Source organism: Lates calcarifer, linkage group LG15 (genome assembly GCF_001640805.2).
Source record: "Lates calcarifer isolate ASB-BC8 linkage group LG15, TLL_Latcal_v3, whole genome shotgun sequence".
NCBI classification, from domain to species: Eukaryota; Metazoa; Chordata; class Actinopteri; family Centropomidae; genus Lates; species Lates calcarifer.
Window position 1 is genome coordinate 13,009,348 of NC_066847.1, and position 19,912 is coordinate 13,029,259.

At 38.7% G+C, this 19,912-nt stretch overlaps 1 protein-coding gene and 1 long non-coding RNA gene across 2 annotated transcripts in view; one reads left to right on the forward strand and one right to left on the reverse strand.

Annotated features, from left to right (window-relative positions):
* LOC108889636 (uncharacterized) overlaps positions 1-2,347 on the reverse strand; it is a 151,729-nt gene extending 149,382 nt beyond the window's left edge. The window contains exon 1 of the long non-coding RNA XR_001962017.2: positions 1,953-2,347. This is a non-coding gene — a long non-coding RNA (uncharacterized LOC108889636). The remainder of the gene's footprint in view (positions 1-1,952) is intronic.
* Positions 1,501-17,560, forward strand: dgat1b (diacylglycerol O-acyltransferase 1b). The gene is made up of 17 exons (XM_018686211.2): positions 1,501-1,934; positions 3,239-3,326; positions 4,546-4,586; positions 5,628-5,713; positions 8,849-8,901; positions 9,414-9,519; positions 12,514-12,642; positions 13,061-13,129; positions 13,254-13,357; positions 13,584-13,622; positions 13,842-13,883; positions 13,989-14,033; positions 14,398-14,510; positions 14,874-14,939; positions 15,522-15,609; positions 15,845-15,907; positions 16,444-17,560. Exons 1-17 carry the CDS (start codon positions 1,687-1,689, stop codon positions 16,591-16,593), a joined length of 1,530 nt encoding a protein of 509 aa, XP_018541727.1. The 5' UTR covers positions 1,501-1,686; the 3' UTR covers positions 16,594-17,560.
* Positions 17,561-19,912: the final 2,352 nt, after the last annotated feature.

The window sequence follows — 19,912 nt, forward strand, 5'->3', positions numbered from 1 at the left end:
CCTTACAATCAATCAACAGAGCAGCTTTTAATCCTTTAACAGTCAAAGAAAAGATAAAAACAGCAATGTGATAACAATAACGGCAACATGAGATTGAGTTTATAATATAGTTTAATGGTTTGGGGAAAAATAAGGGAAATGTAATTCATCAAGGAGTTTAAGAGTTAAAACAATTAGTCATAAGTTTCCTATTGATCCCTCCCCAAGGTCTCTTATCCCAACAACTGTAGACAGGCTCATTACTCTAAAAGACAACCTTATAGACAGTAAGGACTGATAAAGCTGGATCAATGCCACTGATCGGTTCCCACCTTAGTATGGATAAGCACAGAGAACTGGAAAAGACAGAAAGGGCATTCTCATTAAATGAAAGTTTTCAAACGGTCTTTTGGCTTGTGTACATCAAGAGATGTAACGATGTCTTTTGCCACAGTCTCAGTGAAGATAGTTAAAACATAAACCCAAATCCAATCCACTACAGTGAATTAATAATCCCTAAAATTAAACTGTTAAACTACTTTAGCCAGAGAGTTGAAGGAGCGCTGCATCTTTAACAAGACTAACAGTTCGTATTAGACACCCTTGTGGCTGTATGGGGCTGTGATGACTACAACACACCATAGAACTATAGATGGATGAAAAATTATCCTTACCATTAGTGGGAGAGAACATGTTAAGTTTGGTGGTTTCAGAGGGTGGAACCAGATGAGAGGTTGTGTTGTTCCCTATTTCAAAATGTTTTGTCGCTGTAATAAGGTCATTGCATCAGATTAGACTCAGTCAGCACTATACATTGACAGACTTAGTGGAGATTTCATTAACCTAAACTGTACCTTGCTCAACATCAGTTTCAGCTGCAAGTAATCAGTCTCAACAGTTGTTTTGGTGCTTTCAAGTGTTTACATTATGCTAAAAGTCCTCCTGAGGGACAAATCTACTTGGATTTTTTTTCTTCTACAGACAACACACATAATATGTAATTTTATAGGCTGTTAGGTTATTGTATTTTTGATGTTGAAAGTTCCTTGAGCAGAGTTTATGATTGTATTACATCTTCATCAGCAGGTGGAGTTGACTTACATTCCTTATTTACACCCACTGACCATCAATTTTTAAGCAAACATGGATGAGTAGTCCTTAGAGTGTTCAAAGAAAAGAAAAAGGTAAAGAAAAAGGACTAAATGGACCTTGAGGTCAAATTGTTTTATCAACTATTCTTGTCTTTTCTGCTGGTGTTCTATCTTGCTGACATTCAACCTGCAGGTATCTTGAATTTATATGATGTTTCTGTGTTAAATCAGATCAAAGATAGGATTTATTTCATATTACTGTATTTTAACAAGAACATTCAGTCTATTCTATTGTTGTTTATTCTGGGAGTAGCCTTGCCAGAGAGAGTGAAACCACGTTTACCTCTCCTGAATAAACCTTCAGAGTCTGACTCACCAGTTACACTACCAGTCTTTCTTTAGTCAATGTGGCGTCATGAATACACTCCTACCCCCATGTCAAGTGTACGGAAATCTGAGCTTAGGGCGGATTGTAGCAGCTTCCCTCACTTCCCTCTCTTCCAGGCTACTACGGTTGTGTGTCATAGTAGCAACAGGCATGCTACTATCCAAATCAAACTGCTGAAGTGAACTTTTACAGGTTTAGAGTCGCTGTTTTTTTTGTCTCTCTGTCACCATGGGTGACTCGGACGCGGTCGGGTCCACATTAACTCGCAGGAGAAGGGCGACTCTCGCGGCGGGGAGAGGTGCGAGTTTGCAGCCGATGAACGGGAGGTCTGCAACGGTGTGTCAGAGCTCAGTGACCGCTGACATTAGCGCTGACAATGGCCTGGAGAAGAAACGTGACCGGTCGCTGGAGACGGTCCGGTCCAAATCAAAGACTGAGAAAAAGAAACGCAGGGGTGACATAAGTGACAGACTGAGGTGAGTAACAAAACTTACCGAGGTGTTTCGTTTGGGGAAAGTTTAGTAGTGTTTGTTTTGTCGTGACACAGCTAACGTCAAGCTTCCCAGGACCACCAGCTAACTTCACATTTACTTTAAGCTAATATAATTGCCGTCTAATTTATCTTGTGTCGTAAGTAACTTCAGCTAGCTTAAATGTGCGGCAGACCGAGAGGGGTTAACGGCTGGTCGGCGTACCACAGCCCGGGGGCGTTTGGGGTCGTCCGGGACAACCCCTGCTGGTTTTGTGTATGTTGTCACTCATTTCATATGTTGACTCGCATATCCCCACTGTTGCTTGGCAGAGAAACAAAAACTTAAGCGCTTAACCTTCATGGCTACCAAACGATATATATGGGACTTGTAGGCTTTTTCAGTGATCAAGGGCGTAACTCGGGGCCCCATGAACAAGGGTGAAATGTGGGCTAGTGTGATCTCCGTACACCAGCACGGTGTCCCAGCTGCACAATACTAAAGTATACCCTGTGAATTAATGTTGATACTGTACTACCTGGTGTTTAGTGTGCAATAGATGATTTTATTATGCTCTATTGTACCATCAGGAAATAAAAAAAATGTCCCAAGGGACATAAATAAAACCACATAATATTTGCATGCAACTTTGCAAGTAGTGAACAAATATGTTTTCCCATCAAGTAACCACTTGTACTTTGAGTTGCTGCCACTCATTTGTTGTCAGATGTAGGTCAGCAGTGGTCAAGTAGCAGCCCATGTAGCCCTGCATCAAAAATATTTAGTCCCCCAATGTTTTCCCTTTCACAGTTTGGATGAAAAACATCATCAACAACAACGACAGGGCTTTTATTCAACCAAAAATGAAACCGGCTACGGTTTACTGTGTATGGATAACTACTACTATTACATTTCAAGTCACGTAATGTAACTCAAAGCATATGTTTTGCATAATTTTTGGCCTAATGAACAGGGATATTTGCTGCTTTAAGCCCTTACTTCGTGGTGGCTAAAATGACTTTGCCCTTAGATAAAATCTTAAAACAACCAGATTTAAATTCTAGAAAGCAAAAACAAAAATGTATTTAAAAAAAATAGTAAGTGAGTACCCTGAGTGAGTTGGCGGGCCATCTTCCTCCCTTCCTTCTAAAACTGACAACAAACTGATGTCAGTGTAACAACAGCCATTTCTTTTTCCTCATGTTTATCATTTGGTGTGCAGTTGTTATTATGCATGTGTTAAATATAAATAAACCTAATTTAAGATCATATTATTCTTGAATGACCCATGCTTCCATCTGTTTCTGTAGCTGTCACAAGACACAGGAGTCCCTGCTGAGTTCAGCCAGTGGTTACAATAACTACAGAGGAATCCTCAATTGGTGTGTGGTGATGCTGGTAAGATGTGCACACACACACACACACACACACACATAGGATAAATTTGAAAACACATAGTTGTGTGAATAGGTATACTAGCATAAATGACATAAGATTTACATATACCTCTCAGGTCTCAGTAATGTAGCCAGTGACTGTAAAACCGAGCACTAATCAGAAAATTCATTTTGAAGCCCTCAACTGAATTGTTTAATTCAGTTAGCCTTAGTTTGTTCTCATCATGTCTTTTACATCAGAGAGCCCACTATAAAACAGAAGGAGAGAGTGAATATCAAGAAGATAATCCACTGGCAAAGATAGATACAATTGAATAAATCAAACTGACATAAGATAAAGAAGAATTAGTCCAGATTGTTCTATAAATACCCTCTTATTTTCAAACAGACTCACTGTGTCTGATTCTGTGTTAAATCTGGTTTCCTGCCTTGCCAACTAGATTTGCCAACCCTGTTCTAAGATGGTCTAAATCAAACATGTTACCGTGCAGGCCGATCATTTGGGGAGTTAGATTTCATTTTATGAAGTAATCAAAACAAAAACAAAAAAGTCAAGTTATTCAAGTTTTCTTTCTTCTTTTTTTGAGAAATCATATCAAAATTCAGTTGTTGTTAATTCAGTTCAGTTTTCTCAAAACATAAAAATTATGTACAAGAACAGTAAGATAATATAATTACTGATTTATGTCAAACTCAACATCTTGTGCAGCTCTCACTCTTCTGTGCTCAAGAGAAGCGACAGAATATAAGAGAAGAGGAGGCTAGCAAAGCCTTTTGTTAATGCAGGCTTTGAACACAGATTTTTGTGTTCATCGCAGGAGGTTTTCCTTCATTCCCACTGAACTTCTGTCCCATACCCAGGCATAGAGCCTTTGTGCTGGGTAATGAGATATTACATTCCATTTAGAAAAGAGGAGAGAGAGGAGGAGGGATAAAAAGAACGATGGGAGGGGGATGAAAAGGATGGAGGGTGAGGAGAGGAAAGAGATGGGATATATGCAGGGAGAGGTAGGAAAAAGGGGGAGCAACAGAAGGAGAGAGAAAAACATAGAGGAGGAGAGAATATAAAGGAACAAGTCCATTCAATTAAGATGGAAAAAATGACTATGACAACGATGAAAGAAACATAAGTAGAATGAAAGGAATAGGGAGTATTATAGTATGACAAACAGAAACACATATCTAGACATTTATATCCTTAATTTTGCTTTTTATTACAGGTGCTGAATAACGCTCGCCTCTTCTTAGAAAACCTGTTAAGGTGAGTAAATTTGGGTTCTTTTAATGTTATTTTATATTCCTGTCTTTTTCACCTAAATTATTTCCATTTATTTCAAGAGGCTTCTCTCTTATACCCAGTGTGTTATCCTTAAATAGAAATTACAGTGATATTTGAAATATTCCGTAAAGAAGAACAGGGTCTTTAAATGATAAAAACTTCTCGTCCTTACCGAGTGCTTTCACTAATCCATGAAAGGCTCATTGTGGCTCTATTTAGTCAATAGAGCTTATTCACAGCAGATATTTTGACATGTCAGAGCATGAAAAGCAGAGGTGTACTTAATACAATAAAAACATCTGCATTTCACTTATGCACTCATTGAAATGTCTTACTGGGACACATAATGGAACTGAGCTATTGTTAATATTCTTAGTCACACCTGTGCTTTCCCTGCTATGACGAATCAAAATGTCTACTGTAAAAACCAGAATTACCAACTCATGGTTGTATGCCTCAGCCAACCAGTCACTTTGCAGTTTACATCCATGTCTGTCCAGACTACTGTAGTTTAGTGTATGTAGTGTAGTGGATATTTTGAAATAATGTACTTTGAGTGTTTTGTAAGGTCACATTGATCTTGACCTTTAACCTTTGGCCACCAAATTCTAATCTGTTCATCCTTTAGTCCAAGTGAGAGTTTGTGCTTAATTTGAAGAAATTCCCCCAAGGTGTTCTTGAGATGTGCGGTCACATTTCAGGTGCACGAAAATGTGACCAATGGACAAACAACCTGAAAACATAATGCCTCTGGCCACAGTTGTTGCCGCATAAAAAGACTATGTATGGATATCTACATCTCGTGTCAGCTGTAAACAATTCAGTAAACTTCAATCATCCATTTTCCTTGTATAGTACATATGCATCCAGTGTGTAGTTCTTTATTGTTTGAATAAGGCTGACTTCATGAATTGACTTTAAAATCAATTTCTGCATTCCGACTGTTCACACATGCATCTTAATTTATATTTTTCTTTTTTAATTTGCTTTTTCCTGTTTTTGTTTTGTTTGATTGTTTGTAAGGTATGGCGTGCTGGTGGACCCTATTCAGGTGATTTCCTTGTTTCTACACGACCCCTACAGTTGGCCAGCAGCATGCCTGCTGATTGGTAGGTAAAAAAAAAAACATCTGTCTCAAATATCAACTCCATGGAGAGCAAACAATGCGTTCTTGTGACAAAGATGAAAATGCTGAATGTGAAGTTACTTAATTATTAATTTAAATGATTATGTGATATAGATCATTTTTAGTTGGAGTGGAAAATCACTTCACAATGTCACCTGGTGCAGAGCACTCATGCTACAACTTGAAGGGAAAAAAATAGAATCAAAAGCTCGCACAAACCAGAATAATCAACCACAGTATTTTGAGTGAACAACTGGGGAGGTGTGGAAGTCATATGCAGCTTTGTGGAACTGAGTACCAACATATCTGACAGTGGCCCTAAAAAATTCTGTTGAACCATTTCAAGTGAGGTACACTCACTTTTTCTGACAATAGTTGGTGCGATCTGCCTCATTTCAAGCCATGCCTTGTTTTAAGACACACAGGGGCACATGCTATATTCAAACTTTTTTCAGTATTTATTTTTATGGTATATTGCAGTGAAAGTCTGCAGTGGTGCAGCTATAGAGTGTCTCTAGAGGGACAATCACCTGGCCTATATACTGCACACTTGTACTGTGCTGCAGAGAGAGGTGGTGAGATAAAAATGGGGAGTGTAATATGTTAATGTAAAGTGCTGCATCAACACTGGGCAAGAGAAGAGCGAGAGACAGGGAGGGGTGGATGGAGTTAAGGTAAATGACAATGGGCAAGAGACAGGTGAGAGTGGGAGTGTGTTTACAGTTGCATGGACAGTAAAGCAGCTCATTCCCAGAGGGCATTCAGTACTCCTAGATTCACTGCAGCAACACACACACACACACACACACACACACACACACACTTCCACACACAAATACCCCAACACAGAGTAAATGAGTAGTCTACACTTTATAATAGTGGGGAAAGTTTGGAAAAACAGTCTAGAAAAGTTTTACATACTGACCTGTGAGTGACCAAAAATTGAAAATGAATTTTACTCTAACATGAGGTATTTATTTCACTACATTATAAATGTGTTGCTTTCAAAATGTCTTCCAAAAGCCACGCAGTAGATACCTGGTGAAAGGTTTATGTGCATCGAACAGGTGCTTAATGGTGTTGTTTGTCTCAGTTTGATGCACGAGTGGGTACAATAGTTGCTGTTTGTCAAAGGTGCTGAACAGGCCTGTTTCCTAAAGAGATTAAAAAACATAGCACATTAGCAATAGCATGCAATGAATTTCATGTCATCTCTACTCTTCAGATAGTTAACTCTTAATGGTTGATGAGCAGGCTCCACCCATCCTTTTTTATGTCCCGGACACAGTTTGGACCATTGTTCTCTGTTTGCGGTTTTGAACATTTGACAACCACTTGTACTGTGTTAAAGATAAAATAACACCTGGTCAAAGTCTATTTTGGTTAAATGTGAAACAGTTTGATTTCAGAAACAGCAGTGTTTTTTGTTTTTTAACTGTTCTGACCTTTTTTCAGCAGACCATATTATGCTGAATGAGTGCTAGAATGTTTTGAAGTTACAGTAAAATAATTTGTCATGATGCTGCAGTCTGCATATTCTCTGAAAATCTGAGTTGTGCCTGTGTTAAAAGCCACATGGTTAAAAGAATTACTGTGTGGAAATTGCTGTGAGATAGTTGGTCTCCTGACTGTGATTTTTGTTTACTCTCTAGAGGTGTTTAAGTGTAAGGGTAAGATGAAATATGACGTTTGCTTAAATACAGAATCTCATGTAACCCCCCCCCCCCCCACACACACACACACACACACACACACACACACACACACATACCCATTACACATTACATTAACATTAAACCCACATTTATGCGTTACATTAATGCACATCTCTGCAGACAATCACTGCCACCCTTACACATTTGCACTCTACACTTAACATTTAAATTATAAGTATATTTATGTTCCTTGTAAATATAGTGTTTGTTTTTTGCTTTTACTCTTACTTCTACTTTCTATCCCAAATACCTTGTATGTGCAAACTTACTTACTAATAAAGTCTGATTCTGATTCTGAAAAACAAGCATGTGACTGCACCATTACGCAAACTGATTTGGAATGGCAGTGCTGATGGATAGTTGCATTGATGACAGGATGATAAGGCCCACTAATCAAAATGTCTGGCAGTTTACACATCTGTTCACTCTAGATTAGATGGATTGACATGCTAATGCTCTGATTAGGGTTTTAAAATGGAACAATTGCTGCAATTATGTGTCATCAGTGTGGCTCAGCCTAGTCTAGTCGGGGTAATGAGCAATCTACATACCAGTGGTTTCCTTCAAAGTTCATTCAGCAGTGAGTTACCCTGCAGTTTAACCTGATACTCCTGCAAGATAAAAAGGAAAAATCTACATACAGTTTAGTCTAATTTGCACCTCACAGAATCAGGGTTAGTGACAACAGTTACTGCATAATAAAGTGTTCATTAAAGAAAAAAATGGGCTAATTTTGGCTCAAATATGTCTCAATACTAACCCTGCTTTTCTAAAGTGTGGATATTGTAGCCATTAGATACAAAGCAAGTTCTCTGCTAAAAAGGCATTTGAAAAGCTAAAAGTAGGACATAACAACATAGACTTGTTGAATCCTGCCGAGTCCCAGTCTTTTGTATACAGTGTGTGAAAGATGCAAAATGTCTTCACTTCCTTATTTAATCAGAAAAAATACAGACTGCGAAAAGCTTGACAATCCTGTTTGGTAAGATTTATGTTTTCACTTAGTGAAAACATAAATCTTTCACTTAGTGAAAACATAAAGTGATCTTGTTACTTTATAGGTTTAACATAAGGCTTAGGTTAATGAAGCCTTTCAAAACTCAGTGGATACTGTTAAAATAATCTGCCTGAAATAAGGCGAAAACACACAGCATAGTATTACTGTAATCACAGTTGTCTCAGGAAATTGATAGTTGACTCTTACAAAACAACTCCTGTCTCAACTGTCAGATTTCCTACCAGCAATGTGACTATTAGAGGAACAGAATTAATACTTACTTACATACTCAAAAATCATGGGTTATAGTCTCATTCCACAGGGACCCTTTAAAAGTATGGTGCGAACGATGTAACATGGACTGTTTTGGATGAACTGACACGAGTCTCTCATTGTGTTTTGACAGTGTCCAATGTGTTCATTCTGGTGGCTCTCTACACTGAAAGGCAGCTGTCAAAGGTGAGTAGAGAAACCCCGCCTGCACTTAAACATCAGACCGCTGTGGATTTAAACTGAACTGTTGAATTCAGAGCACTTTCGCAAACTCCCAGGAGGGATTATTTTTCTAAAACTGACTGACTAGCTGACCCTCCCCAACTACATCTGCATATGTTAAATGGGAAAATTAGTTTCACCATCTGCATTTAGGACATATTCAGTTATGCTCTGTCTGTTGGGCATGAATATGGAACATTATGAGCCTTTTAAAACTTTACTAGGCCACCATAACTCAAAATGTAGTTTGGTCTTCAAAAGCAAAGTAAACAAATGCTTAAAAGATTTTTTATGTTTAGCTGCTTTATTCTTGTCAGTTTTTAGAATAAACTCAACAACAAAGTAAAACATTTGCAAGCAAAATAACTTAGATCAACTTAGATCGAGTGACAGTGGTTTAAAACAGGACAACATACTGTTTTTAAGATTTTCTATAAAAACTCCTGCTGCCTCTCTTTGTCTCTGTCTCTACTCAGGGTTCATTCAGTGAACCTGTGGGATTTCTGGTCCATTGCATTAACATGGCAATCATGCTAACATTCCCTGCTGCAGTGGTCCTATTGGTCCCCTCCATGACCCCAGGTAAAATGTGTCTTACTGTTATTAAAATACCATCTCTGTAGCCCTGCTACGAACCACTCTGCATAACTGAGACAAATAGTTGACTGAAACAGCCAACCCATTATCAATTCACTGGTAGTTTACAATGTGGCCATGTGTATAAAATAGAAAATAATGTGATTGTAATGAGGATTAAGAGGACATTCACATCCTTGCCCTTCAGAAAAGCAGTTGACCAGTTTGATAGTGCAGTAAAAGACATGTCTTATACGGAGTCATAATTGGAGTCGGTTAGTGGTAATGGACCAGTTGGTCATGACTGGATTACTTCCAGCTGGCTCTGAGGAGAGGAGAGGCGAGGAGAGGATAGGGGAGGAGACGAAAGGAAAGGAAAGGAAAGGAAAGGAAAGGAAAGGAAATAGCTGCGGTTTGCAGTATGGGGTCATCCAAGGGTCACCTTCCTCTGTCTTCATCAGGCTGCCTGACAGAAACCATGGTCACCCTCCTCAAACCATGCAGTTCCCTTATGATGCATTTGCAATACTCCACACTGCATGATACATAATATGACTTATTGAAAAAGTTCCAGTGCTTTATATGAAAAAATACAGATATTCCCCTTTTATGTGCTGCTGTTTTTTGGCAAGTAAATGACTCAAGATGGCAAGCAACATTGTGTTGCATTCAACAGTCAAGAGTTATTTCTTCACCAAATAAAGCACATTTCTCATACTTCCCATTACCTCAGGCCAACCCATGTTTATTGTGGTACAGGGTTTTATGTTCTGGTCTTGCGTCCTTAAAACATAATGTGAAATTCAAAAATATTTTACCGCTGAGGTCACATATGTCATTTGAACCCACAAATGTTCCAGAGTAGCTGTATTTCACACCATTAACATGATATATTTAGCTCAGATATTTGGCCAATTCTTTTATTCTTTAAGCTTTAGTTTGTACAGCTTTAACTTTATCACAACCATGAGACAGATACTGAGTTTATAGTGTAATTTGGCTCACCTTTTAGTGTTAATGTAGTCCAAGAAAGTCACTGTTTTAATTCTTTGCTCCTCTCCCATTTTGGTATATTCTCCTCTCCTCTCCTCTCCTCTCCTCTCATCTGTTCTCTCACTGGGAGGTGAAGGAGTAAAGGAGTCAGTCCATCTGTCTGTCTGTTCTCCTCTCTGCGCTGCTGTTCACACAGGAAGGGCAATGACAGAGGGCAGGTGTGTGTATGTACAGATATGTGTGTGTGTGTTTGTGTGAGGGGAACTATTACATTTATTGGACATTACTTATGTAACCAGTATTCAGCCATTCTACATGAAGCAGAGGATCTGATATCAAGGTCATTTTAAATTGTATTGAATTTCTTTTGAGGAATACTGTAGTGATGAGGGAGAACTGTTCTCGACTGTCTGCTGACAGTATTTCATTATTTCCACTGCTTTTGATGTCTTCTAGCATGGCAAGTCTGGTGCAAGGAGTGTGTTTTACAAGTAGGTGTAAAACACACTGTAACACTCTGCTTATGCAACCAGTACTCAGCCATTGTACATTAAACAGTGTGCTTAGAGGTATTAAACTGTTGAAAATTGACTCTAAACACTTTTTTTTGGATGCAGGTACTCAAATAGCTCTGACTGAGAAAAGAAGCAGACTAATTTAGTTGGGTGCTGCAGGTCAGCTGCAGTGTTATTTGTGATTTCCAAGTTCCCATCTACTGATCTGATCTTAGATGATTATCCATATTACACAGGCTAGGTGTAGCATGTCAGCTTGGCATCTGAGGTACATGTAGTAGGCATCATGTTACCTGATGGAGCCAAGCCCGGCATTTATGTCGGTGCAACCACTTTGAACTTTTTACCCTGATCAAAGTACTCCCCAAGGAGGACAAACACGTCTTACTGTGAAAAACAAACCATGTCGATTTCAATCAGTGACTCATCACATTCTCTGTCTATGCTATTCCTCTGCTGGCAAAGGAAAAGCAACAAAAATCACGTAGTCACATTTTTGAAAATTCGTCATCGTGTGCGTTTCCAGGCAAATTCATGATTTTTGTTGGGAAATTGTGGGTAGATGATTGTTAGCTCCTCTGGCATGTTTTTCTGTTTAAGCTCCGCCTTTGTGAATCTGTGTTTATATGATCACTACAGTAGCTGTCTGACAGCAATATTGAGCCAGAGAGACAGATGGTTAATGGATAAGATCTGCTTTGGTTTGATATCAGGTGCGCTGACCTCCACCTCACCCTGTGGACACAACATGCAGTTTTCATTTGTGTGTGCATTTGTTCACATGTGTGGGAGAATATGTATGTTGGTGTGTGTCTTCCTATCTGTTCAGCATTATCCTCTATTGCTAATGCCCTGGTGGAGAAAATGCTCAGTTCATTCACGTGTGTGTATGTGTGTGCGCGCGCACATACATGTTCTCAATTTTTAAAATCTGTCTATTAATCTCCCTTCAAATCAGTTTTCCCTCATTGACCAGTAGCAACAAACACTGGCACAGTTTTATGAGCGTGCACATATATACACACACACACACACACACACACACACAGACACAGACAACCACACTGGTAAAAAACATGGAGACTGGCAAAGTTCCGCTGTTTTCATACTTTGAGCTGAGATTATTTATTTTACTATGCTTGTTTTGCTGTTTGTTCAAGATCAAATGACGACCCCTCGTTATCTCTTTCACTTCCTTTTCCATTCTCTAAATCCTCCCTTTTTTCTCTTTCTCTTGCTTTCCATTCTGCCCCTGTCTCTCCCTCCATCCACCACCTCACACTTTTTGTTCACTTCCTTCCCTCCTCCCTTCATCTGCACTATTTTCTGCACTCTATTGGCTTTCCCTCACTTCTTCCTCTCATCTCTGTATACATGAACAAAGTTGGACCATTGTACCAGCTGGTTACATGTTCTTGCACCACAGCCTCATCCACATCACATGTTAACCATGATCTCTCTCTCTCTCTCTCCCTCTCTGTCTTTCTGTCAGTTGGTGGTGCTTTCGTACTTGGTATTTACACCATTCTCTTCCTAAAGCTGTACTCCTATAAAGATGTCAACATGTGGTGCAGAGAGTTGAGCACTGTCAAGGCCAAGAAACTGGCCCGGTCACTGTCTTGTAAGTCACACACACACACACACACACACTTATAAAATTTGGCAGGAAAGAGTTTGCATACCAAATGAATAAATTGTCAATTTTCATTCAAGTTTCTATGAATGCTTTGAATGTTTTCAAAAGTGAGAGTCCTTACCAGAAAGCATCTTCAAAGTTCCTTGCTCATGCTGCTACAGTGACATCTAATGACAGATATGTGACACTGCAACTCTCAGATAAAAAAAAAGTATGATGGTTTAGCAAACAATAACTATTATAGAGCTGTTTTGAAATCACAACAAACATTGTTTTTTATGTTTACAAGATCTGGTCATTATTCTTCTCTCTATTTAATTGTCATGACCCATAAAATGGATTATTACACATCATTTTAAGCATATGTGTTTACATTTAATAAATGTATTAATTCTTCCCACAGGTCCCTCAGCACAGCACTTGAACGGAGGTGACCGTAAAGTGTGTTATCCTGGCAACCTCACCATCAGGGGTACTCCAGTGCTTCTTTCTTGTGTTTGCATGAGACTGAATTGGTCATGTTTCTGTCATGTATCACTGTTTCTGTTTCCATTTTACCACATTTTGATGAATTGTCACATTGTCCTTCTCTGTAGACATGTACTACTTTGTCTTTGCTCCAACTCTGTGCTATGAGCTCAACTTCCCTCGCTCTCCTAAGATTCGCACAAGTTTCCTGCTGAGGAGACTGTTTGAAATGGTGAGTAAGTGTCTCATATGAGCCTCAGCCAGACAAACACTACCTTTACTTCACTCACTTTCCTGATCTTAGTGCTTAGGAGTGATTCCTAAAAGCAATTCTGTGAATGTTTCTCACAAGCATCTCCCAAAAAAGTACTTAAGAGCAAGTACGCACCTGCCATTATGGTAATTTATTACTGTGAAATAATGTCACTCACTTTATCAATGTCTGTCTCTCTCCCCAGCTGTTCTTCATCCAGCTGTTAGTTGGTCTCACTCAACAGGTACAGCCTCATGATGTAAAACAACACTGATGTATGGTGATAAAGTCTTCTTTCAATTCAAATTATATAGTATTTTAATCTCATCATTTATATCAATTCTACAACTTAAATGAAACTCCTGATATACAGTGAAGTAAGTGTATTTCTCTGAGTATTGGACAGACAGACATTGATTAAAAAAGAGAAAGGAAAAAAAACATGCTCTCCTTTCTCTTTCAGTGGATGATTCCCATCATTCAAAGCTCCATGAAACCACTAGAGGTGAGGAAGACAGAATGACTGTGGAGCTCATACAACATGGTGTTTTCAGATGCACTGTTTGCTAACCTATAGGTCTCTCCTCTCCACTCCTCTGTTCTCCTCTAGGACATGGATCTGTCCAGAATGACTGAGAGACTCTTAAGATTAGCTGTGAGTAAAAACCCAACACTTACAGTAAAATTACTAGAACCTTTTACTAAGCTTGTTTGTCTTCATGCTTGTTGTGAGTTGATGACCAGCACTTTACAGGATGAAACGTGTAACACAGAACATTATAGAAACACAGTTGTGTCTTTCTCCCTCATAACGTCTTCCATGTAACGTCTTTGATGCGGGGGATCATGATAAAACTGTGACACTGCTTCACAATCATAGTCGCAGCTAATTAACATACATTATTAAAATCAAAATCACCTCAACATTTACATTTCAGTTGTGTCAAAATGGTTTACACACAAGAGTATGAGAAGGAAAGATGCTTGAGTTTTGAACTATTTCTCCAAACCCTCTCCAGGTTCCGAATCACTTGCTGTGGCTGATTTTTTTCTATTGGTTCTTCCACTCGTCTATGAACTTCACTGCTGAGCTGCTGCGCTTTGGAGACAGACAGTTTTACAAGGACTGGTGGTTAGTTTATGCATCTGTTTGTGTCTGTGTTGTTTATGAATTTTATGAGGAGTGGTGGTGTACTGTGCTGAAGGACTGTCTGGGTCTGTACAGCTCAGAGTTACTGCACACACTGTTATTTACATGCATCAAGCAATTGAGTTTTTATCACATCATTTCATGTATTGTACCTTAGCTGATATAAGTAAATCAGTTTCAAAACTCAGTGTAATGTAGGATAATAACTTATTACTTATTATTTCCTCTTTTCCTTTTTTGAGTTTTTTTAATTTTTCTCCCCCATGAAATTGAATCAAACTGCCATGGATCCATTATTTAGATCCCATAATGCTTCAACACAGTATTTGCGGATTCTTCTTTCAGGAACTCTGAGACAGTGACATATTTCTGGCAGAACTGGAACATCCCTGTACACAAGTGGTGTCTGCGGTGAGTTACTCACACACTAACACTGTGACACACAATAAAATTTAGCGAAGCGACACACAGGGGACAGCAGCGGGTTTGATGCAGGGAAAAAGACTTAACAAGGCTCACTGATGTATTTGGGAAACTGATTCATCTGGCTGTGAGAGAGTAAGTGGTAGTAATAAATACAGTGCCCACAGCCAGTTCCACATACTCTAACATAGCAGCAGGAGCAAGTGAGCAAGTGAGGTTATATTAAACAAGACAAAGTAAATAAAGGGCTATTCAGGGGCTTTAAAGACTACTTACTTTACTTATCAATTAACAAGACACTTCAACATATTAGACAGGAAGGCAGGAAATAAAACAGTAAATGATGGATAGAACAAATGAGTGCTCTCTTTTTTACAATTTGTATCAGTGTATTTGATTTTTCTCATATACCCATTTAAGGTTGTAACTAACTAACAATTTCATCCATCATTAATTATTGATTATCTATAAAATGACAGACAATAGCAAAAAAAAGAGAGAGAGAGATTTTTTCTTATAGTTCTGATCTGTGCATCGACTGGTTTGATAATCCATCCCTCTGTCTTTTAGCCACTTTTACAAGCCGCTGCTGAGAAGAGGATTTAGTAAAATGGTGAGCCAATCAGCTGTCTTCTTCTTGTCGGCTTTCTTCCATGAGGTAAGAGCTGAGGCCATAACAACTTTCAGTGGCTAACTACACACTCTAGACTAGTCTTAGTTCATAGTCTTAGTAGATCAGTCACTCGTGACCCTCTGCCTAATATTAGTGACCCCTCCTAATTCATATCTTCAAAACTGTAAATCCTCTGTCAGGTAAATGTTTCTGTGCAGAGGGTCAGACTATATTTTATCAATACATTATTTCTCACTGTCTGTCTGTCTGTGTGTCTCAGTACCTGGTGAGTGTTCCTCTCAGGATGTTCAGACTTTGGGCTTTCACGGGAATGATGGCGCAGGTAAGACCCAACACATATCATTGATGATAAACTTGCAGCTGTGGTTCGCACAGGCTTTGCACTAAATTATATATATTTTAAAATAAAATTATATATATCTTGTATGAAATTCCTTCTTAATGCTTGAAAAGGTTTAAAAGGGTTATAGGTAGGTTAGAGGTGGTGTGGCATCAAGTAAATAGTTCATTTGTGGAGCCAAATCATACAAAAAATCTAAATAAAAACAAGTGGATGATGTTGCTTTTGACTCCTATAGGATATTTGGCCTTGGCTCCAGTATAATTAACTTCATTAAAGACCTCATTGGCATTACAGGGCGTGTTTGATGTATCATGGAAAATACGGTGGGACAATATGCAATATAAGTGCCTCTTGTACTTTGCTGACTCTGTTAGTTTGTTATTCATTATAGTGTGCTGAGTCGTACAACACAGACAACAGGAATCAGAAATTGAGACTACAATTAATCATTAAAAAAAAAAAACACACAATCACCCACTATGTTTATTTAATTACCTTTTCTATTGACTCATCAGCTTCCATTAGCCTGGTTTGTTGGTCGCTTCCTGCGTGGTAACTACGGTAATGCCGCAGTGTGGATATCCCTCATCATTGGTCAGCCGTTTGCCGTCCTGATGTACGTCCATGACTATTACGTCCTGCACTTCAGACAGGAAGCTGACTGATACACAACACAACACAACACAACACAACACACACAGTTGTACAAACAAACACATAAACACCACTAGTCTACAGTGCAGGTGGTAAGTATTGTCCCCTGCGTGTCCGGATGAGCTGAGCACATCTGCTGCATTATGATCATAGCATGTTTACATTAGACACCTTGGCCATTGTGTCTACCTGCTGGGAAAGCTAACAGTAACTCATGAAAAAATATTTTAACATTTAAAGTGGAAAGTGTAGAAAAATGCCAGTCTTGAAACACTACTGTATGGTAACTAAGTGAAGAAGGTGATATAGAAATGCAGCATATTACTCAGGTGATTTTTTTTGTTCCAGTGTCTTGTTAAAAGGTCAGACAGCACAGTTTAGGCTGAAATGAAATTAGTTGTATTTGGTACGACATAAGAAGCAGCACACAGGGTTACCTTAATTTTTTTTTCTTCTTCAGCTGTGGACAGTATGGTAACTATAGCTGAATTTTATCAAACGTAAATCTGACAACATGATTCAAGTGCCTTATTGAAAGTTATGATAGGAATTTATGATCCACTGTGTTTCTTCCTTTTGTGAGCCAAAGGGGCTTTAATCTGTCTGGTTTTACTGTGAGATGGGGACATCACAAGGAAAAATGAATGTATCCTGATAGGATTTTATAAATAGATGCCTTTTATTTTTTTTTAGGATGTTTTGTTTTGTCACTTATGAAAAAGGCAATGAAAAAGATTTTTGTTTTTATACCTGATGTGCCATTATAATATTACAGCACATATCCAATCACACCTACATATTTTTGTGTGTTGATTTTTTTAGATCAGAAAAACAGACAGTATGCAAAATCACTGAATTAGTGTGTTTTGTCATTTTAGTATCCCACTAGACCACTGCTGCCACAAGTAATAATGTCTCATGATGTGCCTAAATACAATGTGTGTGTCTGAAAATAAACATTCAAAGAGTTCCATCTAAGTCCTGTTATAAAAATGTGTGTTATTTTGTGCCATTGTTTACTTTTTCATGTGTGTAAACAACTGAAACAAACAAGATCTTGAGACTGAAAGACCCAGAAGAGAAAGAGTCAGACCCATACACAAGATTTAAAACAGCAGTAGTGTGACACTTCTGGGCTCTAAAAGATGCATGGTATTTCAAGACTGGAGAAAAGTGAGTGGACAAATGGAGTGGGCAGGGGTCCTCTTTAAACAGGTACATCAGATGTCTTGATGTTTGTTTGCTGATATAAAATATATATATGAAACTATGTGTTAAAAATTCAGGAATGAACACACAGTTTTGAATTCACTAGTATAGTGTCTACCTCATGGGATTTTCAGCAGGGAATTGAGACTCTAAACTGAAGAGAGAGAAAAATGAAAGTTGCCTTTTAGAGATGCAACTGGTCCAGAAGTGTCAGATCACAGATCACAGGAGAGGTGACTGCATGTACACAGCTTGCAGAGCTTTAAAATAAGACTTGGCACGCATCTGATTTCATTTACCAAGTCTGAATACCATAAAAGAACAACTTCCACTGCCTCAGACAGAACTGCTAAGAAAAATACAACCCCCTAGGTGCTGTAATATCAGAATTAAGACCATAATACATTCCTCTCAAACTGCCAATAACCTTGGTGTGACTGAAGAAAAGCCACCTGTCAGTACAGGCTTACATTTCATCCTCAGTCTTGCACATGGATGGATTATTGAAGAGGCCTCCTGGACCAGAGCTCTCTGAAATTACCATTTATATTTCTTGTTGGAAAGTCAATCAAACAACTACAAAGTGACACAAAAGGATCACAAAGAGACTCAAAGTGATAAAAAAAAAAAAAATGGATCCAAAACAACTACAAAAAGACACAAAACGAGCATTCCTTGACACAAAATGAATACAAAGAGAAGCAAAATGACCATAAAGACACAAAATGAGTAAAAGGAGACACAAAACGACCACAAAGAGATACGAAACAACTTGTGTCTCTTTCTGTGGCTCTTTTATCGGAGGGGTGTGGGGCCTTTTACATTTCTGTGCCCATAAGTCTCCATTATCTTGCAGTTTTGCTCTCTACACCATCCAATGAATCAGATCTTTACCATTGGGACTCCGTCAGTCATTTTCCAACACAAGTTGCAACTACTGCAATTCCCTCCTATCTAAAACACTCCCTTCAAGCCTCTAACACTGATGCCTGTACTGCTGCATGTGCACTAATCTCTATGCCATTACTGCAACTGCCTGCAGCTTCTGTTATCAAATTCAAGTCACTGTTGATGGAGGCTCTGTGGAAATCCATACCACCGTTTGTAGAGAAGTCATCCAAGCTCTACAAACCTGTGTGGATGTTGTTTCTTTTCTGCGTTTTGGCTCTTCTCGCTGCTCCTTTCCTAACTGTGGGATGAGGCTTGTGCTTGAGTCAAAACACAAAGGTCATTCCCACTCTGTTTCATTAATTTAAAAAATTTTCTCCCTTAAAATATACCTCACTTCACCCAAAATCCCAATGCATGACTCATATTTAATCTCCAAAACTCACTCTCACAAATGACCCCAAAGTGTCTTTTACACTCTTACTTTTTTTTTTCTTTTATGTGTTTTCTGAGATCACAGTAATACTGTCAGTTTAAACTCAGTTTTGACAAGAAAGTCTGCTAAAAGCCAAAATCGTAAACACATAATGTAAATGACATTTGCCATGTCCCTGTGCTGTCTCCATACACAGACACTTCTAATTCTCTGATACTCCAGTCCGACATTCAGCACACCACACATTAAATGACTTAATACCATCATTAGTCAGTGATATTCATCATGATTAGAGTACCCACCAGGCTGAACACCAACCTTAAGACAAGTGACAAACATCATTTTACCACTTTGCCACTGGACATCCAGGGGCGCAAAATTATGTCACAAATGTGTCTGTGTGACTGTGTGCGCACATGCTCGTCCATTTGTCACCCAGACAGGACTGTGAACCTGCACCTTGTCAGGTTGACAGTGAATTAAACAGCGAGTCTGAGGCAAATCGCAAAGTTTCTGTAGGCGAGTGTGTACATGATCTGCGAGTGTGACATTTGGTTAAACAATCGTCAGCTGGGATTAGGGTGAAGATGTGACAGGAGACGTGGTTTTGCAGGATACAAGATATGATATAGTGTATCAGCTCGCACTAAAAATGTATGAACTTATCTTTTCCATCACTTTTTTCTTTTTTTTTTTTTTAATTCCAAAAAAGGACCTATTTCAGTAAAGGGTGTAAAGCTAGTTTGGGACCTATCTTAAAGCAAGTTAACACCCATGTTGAGACCCGCTGGAAACAA